The sequence below is a fragment of the Pollachius pollachius genome, assembly GCF_949987615.1.
Source record: "Pollachius pollachius genome assembly, chromosome: 20".
NCBI lineage: Eukaryota > Metazoa > Chordata > Actinopteri > Gadiformes > Gadidae > Pollachius > Pollachius pollachius.
Window position 1 is genome coordinate 14,493,893 of NC_136953.1, and position 7,500 is coordinate 14,501,392.

Below are 7,500 nucleotides of genomic sequence, written 5' to 3' on the forward strand. Positions count from 1 at the left end.
CTCCCCCCCACCCCCTTTCCCTCCCTTTTTCATTTGATTAGGATCCTCTGGACTTGTTGGACGCGTTATTAGAGATTGATTACTTGCCCATGCGAAATGAATTAAAATCCAATTAAGGCATCGCTGGAACCAGCCGTCCGGGGCTAACTGCCTGGCACGCCGCCCCCTGCCTAACGCGATACGTATAGGGGGTTGGCTCGCATCAGTCCTTTTCGGGAACCTCGAAAGTCCCCTTGGTACGGGCGGATCAGACGTCCAGGTTTATCTCCCCCCCGGTAGAGGCCGTGTGAGGCAGGGATGAGCCGGGGCCCGCTGGTTTGCTGGGGGGGCTTCGGACTGTCTTTGTGGGCTGTGAACAGCAGGGGGGAGGTGGAGGAGGGAGGTTGGTGGGAGATGGAGTGTCGGGGGGGTAGCCAAGGCTGAGTTAAAGAAAGAAAGGATTGCTTGAACTGAATGCCGTCCTTATTTTGGGGGTATTTGTCGTCGTTGTTATTATTCAAACTTCTCTTTTGTCCATTGGAAACTTTTCGGGCGTTCGCTTGGTGTCTCCGATGGCGTTGGCCGATCGATGCGCAGCGTTGACTTCGGCAAGGAAAACTGAATACGAAAAATAACTGAAGAAATGTCTTTGCATGATTTCCTGGGGGCCTGCGTGCCGCTGGCTGACTAAATCAAGGGCACTTCATTCTTGTTATTCAAGCCGAGAAAAAAAAATAAAATCAGATAAATAAAAAAACGGCGCACAAAATGGCCGACTCATTACCCGTCCCTTGTTGTCAAGGACGACACGCAGGGAGCGATGGGCGGGAAGCAGTGACGTTTAAGCAAACACCCGCGACATCGTCAACGCCAGTAGAGAACCAGCATGCACACACTGCGGCGTTGTGGGGTCCGTCGAAGGTCCCGCTGGGACCGTTCGCGGGGGGGCGCTGCCACTGTTGTTGTTGACGTGGTGGTGAGAAATCGGAACGGTGAGGAACATGGGGGGGGGGTAGTGACACTGTTGTGGTTGCCGTGGTGGTGGTGAGGAACCGGGGGGGGGGGGGGGGGGTGCAGATGTGGACCCACCCTCGGGCAAACACCGGCAGGTGGATCCCACAGGGCGAGAGAAAGACGACAGATCAGCGGAAAAAGAAGAAGTATAAAAAAAGAACGGAGAGAGGGTTTTTTTTAATAGGGTACTGAGAGAATAGGGCCGCTCTTCCTAGCCAGCTATGAGCGAGAGACAGCCAGGGAGAGAGAGAGAGAGAGAGAAAGAGTGATAAGACAGAGAAGAGAGAGAGAGCAAGAGAGTGAGAGCCAAGGTGAAAGGGCGGGCCGCAGACAGATGTCCGCCGTCGATTGCCCGCGTCGTGTTTATGACTCATCGTATATAAAAGAGTGGAGCCACACCACTTACCGCCCGGGGTGAGCCGCGCCGCTAAGCTAGCCAGCGTATGGAGGAGCACGCACACCGCGCCCACCGGACACAATGAAACCCCCGGGATTACACTTAGCCAATGAGGTGGGTGGGAGGGGGGGAGGGGGGGGGGGTTGTTTGGACGGAGCACAGGAGATGTAGAGCAGAGTGGAGTGTGATGCGGACGGACGCTGGGTGTCTCGGTCAGGGGTACCAGAGCGTAAACAACCGCCGATCACGCCGTCTTCTGTCCCGAGGTCAGGGTGACGGCGTCTCCATGACGATGTAGGAAGGGCTTTAGGGGGCGAAGGTTCCGAGGGAAGTCTTAGGTCACCGGAGACGCCGTGGTCACCGTTGGGGTGACGTTACGTTTTCAAAACTTTCCGTGCGGTTGCAATGTTGTAAATAAAAAGCACACGGGATTAAACGATCGAAACGGTTCACAGGCGTTTGCCACACAGCAAACAGACCCTGGAGGCTTTTTTTTTTTTGGGGGGGGGGGGGGGGTGTTAGATTTCCTCACTGTAGTCTGTCGCATTATTTCGACGAGACGTGTTGCGTGCTGGTGTTATTAAGAAAAGGTAGTAGAGGAAACAGACAAGTGGGTCACACTTGGTAACCATCTCCAGCGAGACGAGTGTTGGAGTGAAAATAGTGTGTCAATCACAGAACAACATTGCGCCCGGAAAGGAGAAAGTAAATAAATTGCTTTGAAATACTCTGTGTTTAATTGGGCCGCGTGTCACTTTGTGATAGCACCGCGGAAGTCAGAACGACTGTGTGTTTGTGCGTATGTTTCAGTATCTAAATAAAAATGGTACATTTTTTCCTAATGATTAAACCACAGCGCTTATCGTAGGTAATTATCGCACAATCCCAAACACTTCGTTTGGGTTAATGGTGTGGTGGTGCGTCCTCTGAGATGTGTATCATCGTGGATTCACGGTGGTATTAAACTTAACTGATTGGCCTTTTCACGGCGTCGCCGTCTTCCAATCGAAAGCCCCGAAAAAACTGTAAGTGATCGCAGCCGGTGTTAGCGTCTTATGCCCGTGACGATCTAAGTGTAAGTGTATCAAATGTAATATATATCTATCTTGAATCAATATTATTTTACATTCTGCCGCATTGTGTCTTTGTTATTCTGGAAAGGGGAAGGGGGGGGGATGGCAGATGGCAGATTAAAAAAAAATACATTTGAAGGCACATTTCTTTACGGGCTGATGAGGCGAGAGAGAGAGAGAGAGAGAGAGAGAGAGAGACACAGACAGAGACACAGACAGAGAGAGACGGAGAAGGAGAGAGAGAGAGAGAGAGAGAGAGAGAGAGAGAGAGAGACAGAGACAGAGAGAGAAAGAGAGAGAAAAAAAGAGATACAGGCTCCAGTGAAGAGGAATTAGAGTCCCGGTTGGCTGCCTCCCTGATTGGACACTCCAACCGGTTCACTTTCTGTCTCGGGAAAATGTTGGCTGGAAAAGGCAGGAGCTAACATCGCCAATGTCTTCATCCCACACAAAACAGGCCCATATTGTGCCACATGAATTGACTTTGTAGATAAGCAAACCTTTTGCTTTTTTTCTCAGATCAGAGATGGATTGCGGGCCGTTGTATTCACCTGTGTGTGTGTGTGTCTGTGTGTGTGTGTGTGTGTGTGTGTGTGTGTCTCTTTGTGTGCGTTTTTTGGTGAACACACAGGCAGTGAATGTAGCTTTACTCCGAGCAGAGAAGCCTGATTGCTTTATTTTGGAGGTGTCCACATTCATAACACCCCAAGGCTAAGAAAGTCCACCGTGCTGTCAGAGAGAGAACGAGAGAGAGCAAGAGCGAGAGGGAGAGCGAGAGGGAGAGCGAGAGGGAAAGGGAGAGAGACTGAGAGCTAGAGAGAGAGACAGAGAGAGAGAGAGCGAGAGAGAGAGGGAGAGCAAGAGGGAGAGCGAGAGGGAAAGGGAGAGTGAGAGGGAGAACGAGAGGGAAAGGGAGAGAGAGAGAGAGCTAGAGAGAGAGAGAGAGAGAGAGATTGAAAACGAGAGAGAAAGAGACTGCTAGTTTCACAGCCTACAATTGTGTGAGAGATGTTCAGAATTCAAGTGAGAGCAGGATCACTCTTCAGATTCAGTACCAGAATGGATACAAAAAAAATCTGAAATGGGGTTAACAATTTGTCATCATGGCAGTTTAGGAAAATAAGTTTAACATATTTTCCTCTGCCTTTGTTTTGGCTCTGTACTGATAAGCTAATGCTATGATAATGCTACGCTCAAGCTAGGTCATATGCTAAAAGCTCACTAGGTTTGCCGTTTTCACTGACTTTGCGATTCTGTGGATGTGTCAAATAGTGCCGGCTTGCATTGCCTACACACCAATGCCCGACTGATTAGGATATGACACAGAGGACGGTTTTCACACTAATTAGTAACATAACCAAGTAGCAGGCCAACACATTCATCATAATAAACAATGGGAGTATGTTGTACCCGATTTTACTGCTGAAAATGTGTTGTTGCTGTACTTTTTAAGTGTTTTGGACCCATATTTGTGAAATCAACCTGACAAAAACCTAACAAGCAACGAGTGGGAGCACACTTACAAACCAAAACACCATCTGAGCGTTTTATGTTTCAACAGAAAGTATGGGTCTGTTTTGTAGTGTTTATTCTCTGTACTGCATTACTGAGACTGCATGACCCCAAATTATGCATCGATTGACTTCCATACACAGGAAAGTCAATGGCAATGGTGTGTTCATGTAAACACAGTCTTGGCCTGTAGGTCTTTTCAACACTGTTAAATCTCTAAGGGAGTATGCCATTTGGTATTGGCTATAAGCTACTCCGACTCCTGACCCTAACCCTAACCCTCAACTCTACTTTGCTGGGTTTGTGCCTTGACCAAATGTGGCCTCTACAACTCACCCCTTTACGATTCTACGCTCGGTTTTCTGTGCACTGGACTGAATGGAAATATTTTGCGATACTACGCACATGCTATAGAATTAAACCCAATGAATGAGGTATTTGCTTTAATGTGAATACCTGGTAAAAAGTCAGCTACCATTGAAGTTTTCAGTCAAAGTAACCCGACACAAAAATCTGCACAATGTTACAACTTTCGTATCGCTCTTCTGTAGGAAATACTTCAAATACGTAGGTGAAAAAAGAGAAAAAAGACTGTGTCTTTGTATTTTTCAACATACTCGCCCGGTATCGACGTGTGCGGTTGTTACAGAACACAAACAAGACATGTAAAGCCGATATTATGTTAGCGGGGAACAGTAGGCAGATGCCTTTGCTTAACCGGGACAGGAAACATATTCATTCATCGATGGATAAACACTGCGCGCCGGCATTCAATCAGGCCCATCATTTGTGCATCCAAATAACATAATCAATACCACACCGCGGTCCTATCCAACTTGTTATGTGTTTTTCAGACAGAAAACGTCTCGGTCCGAGATAGTCTGCTTCTGGAAAATCAATGACGACGGTAAAAGGGGAAGAGAGAGTGAAAAGTAGGAGGTGTAACAGTTTATCCCTGACAAAAGGTGTTGCGTTTAGCACCCCATCACCGATTTAAAATGTTTTGCCTCTATGTATGTTTGTATCTATGTATGTAAATTATGGCACCCATTGCACTCCTGACCCTCCTTCGAAGGAGGGATCCTCCGCTCTGCGTTCCTTCTCAAGATGTCTTCCTTGCTATTGAAGAGAGTTTTTTGTTGCCCGCTGGGGGGGTCTAGGGTCAGGAAGGTGTCATAAACACACGGCCTGTTAAGACCTTTGAGACTGCACCCGTGATTAAGGGCTATGCAAATAACATTCGATTGAATTGAATTGTGGCTGCGTTTTTTTGAGACGGACGGAAGCATACGTACTGTAGGGCACGCACTCATACTGGACCTCAAGGTACTTGTAGGTCCCGGGACACGGGTCCGGGAACACATCCGGCCCGGCCACCACCGCACACTGCGTCCGATTATTGCACCTGGAGGGAGAGAGAAAAGAGGAGATGATGAATCCAAGGTGAGTTAGTATTTTCTTTGTAGGGGGGAATGACTCATCGCAGCCCGTCTCGAATGGTCGCAGCCATCATCGTCGTCGTTGGCGACAGAGACACACACAGAGACACAGATACACACACGCAAACACACACTGTAGTCCATCATCAGGAAGAGGGGAAATTCTTAATCGCGTGTGCTTAATGAAGTTGAAAGGATTTTAATTCCGCAGTGTCGGGTTTGTAAGGGGCCACACATTTTCAGCCTCAGTGGGCACTGATTGCCGCCGCTGTCATCGGTGAAGTCATCCATCCGTCTGGGCGAGGAAGAGGCAGAGGAAGAGGAGGAGGAGGAGGAGGAGGAAGGTGAATGTCACTGCCCCGCAAACAACAACGACGCCCGGACGGCCGGCGCCGTGTGACTCACACCGTGGGTAATGCCAGAAAAAACAAAAAACAGGGGCGGGACCTCGGCACGTAATCAAGCAAAGCCGGCGCTTCTCCATCATCATGAACACAAACCGTGGCGCTTCTCCTCCGAGACTCAATAAATAAAGAAACCAAACCAAAACCCCAAAAAATAAATTAGAATAATTGAACTTGCGGCGGTCTCAACTTCCCTCCCGCTCTCGGCGGTCATCAATCAAGACCCCCCCGCCCCCCACCCCCCTTCCTCCTCCTTGTCCACCCACCGTCATTCGCCGGCACGTCACGGCGTCGCTCATCTCCGACACATTAACTCCCAAAAACCCTCTGACAAGTATTGATCTGTTTGCCGAGCAAAAAAACGGAAGGAAAAGAAAGAAACTCAGAAGGAAGACTGTCCATCACGCTACGCTCCGACGACCCCATTGGACGGCAACGGGTGGCCACAAAGCCCGCCTTAATGAGGATGAGGGGCGGCCACCGTCCGTCACACACCAAGCCCGACACACGGGCGGCCATTATCCAGGAAATATATATCACGGGGAAGAAAGTATTTATGCGGCAACCGGCCGGTTTGTAAGTGTTGGAGTCCGGGAAGGTCAGGGGCTGAGGTCTGACACCGTGATGCATACGGCATAATTAAAGGGATCCCTACACCTTAATTAACATTGATTGGCTGCCGACTAATCAATAGCATGGGGCTGGTAATGGTGTTGGGGGGGGGGGGGGGGGGCAACGGGGAGCAGCCCCCCATCTCATCCCGAGACGGCCCCCTGTAATGAGATATGCTCCGACGCGCAACGCCCTATCCTGGCTTTATAGGTTCACGACCCGCCTCCACCTCCACTACCAATCAAAGACACACACACACACACACACACACACACGCTTAGACACCCCCCCATCCACCACATCCCTACCGTCAGCAAACCCCCCACCGTGAGGAGTTAATTCCATGGCAGTAAATGTCACTCAGATAAATAAGAGGTCAAGCCTATAACTCTGGGAAACAATTACGCAATCCCCCCCCCCCTTCTTTATCTGCGGAGCTCGGACCTAGCTTACCGCCATGTTGTCTCCCCTCTCCTTTGTGCGTTGCGGTCAAACAACACAACACAAAGATTGTGTTGTTGTGGTATTTGTGATTGGCGTGGCGGCGTCGGCGGGAAGGTCAAGGGTGGCTGATGGACGGACCACTGTGGGACACCGGGTGTATTTATTCTAAAATGTTTTGGGTTTGTTTTGTGGACAAATGGCACGTCCTCGTGGGTGCTTGTTTGTGTGGAAACGTTGCGCAAAAAATAAAGTTTTTTAATCAGATGTTTTTCTGTTCCTATTCGTATTCGGTAATCTGTTGGCAGACATGTTCAACAACGAAGGTCAGAGTGGTCCCATTTTTTTATCTTTATTTAAGTACTCCGGCGGGATTACATTTAACAAAAAACCCAAACATCATAAAATAGAATAGACCTTTATTAAAATAGTGGAAAAGCCCTCCAAGCCCCATGCCTCGGGAGCAGCCATCTTGATCCAGCCCATTGAGCCTCGACATGCACTGCCCCCCAAACTGCTCCCCGACCGGCCATTCCACTCGCCAAAGGTGACTTAAGTCATGTAGCGCGCGACGGCGCAAAAAACGCTTTAGAACACACCGCTTAATCTGTGCAGCGCGGATCAATGGA

The 7,500-nt window shown here is 49.3% G+C and overlaps 1 protein-coding gene across 1 annotated transcript in view; it reads right to left on the bottom strand.

Annotated features, from left to right (window-relative positions):
- Positions 1-7,500, bottom strand: part of LOC307090879 (adhesion G protein-coupled receptor L3-like) — a gene marked incomplete at both ends in the record, with an annotated part of 143,934 nt that overhangs the window by 92,274 nt on the left and 44,160 nt on the right. The window contains one exon of the mRNA XM_079757677.1: positions 5,271-5,380. Coding sequence (XP_079613803.1) covers positions 5,271-5,380 — 110 coding nt within the window. The remainder of the gene's footprint in view (positions 1-5,270; positions 5,381-7,500) is intronic.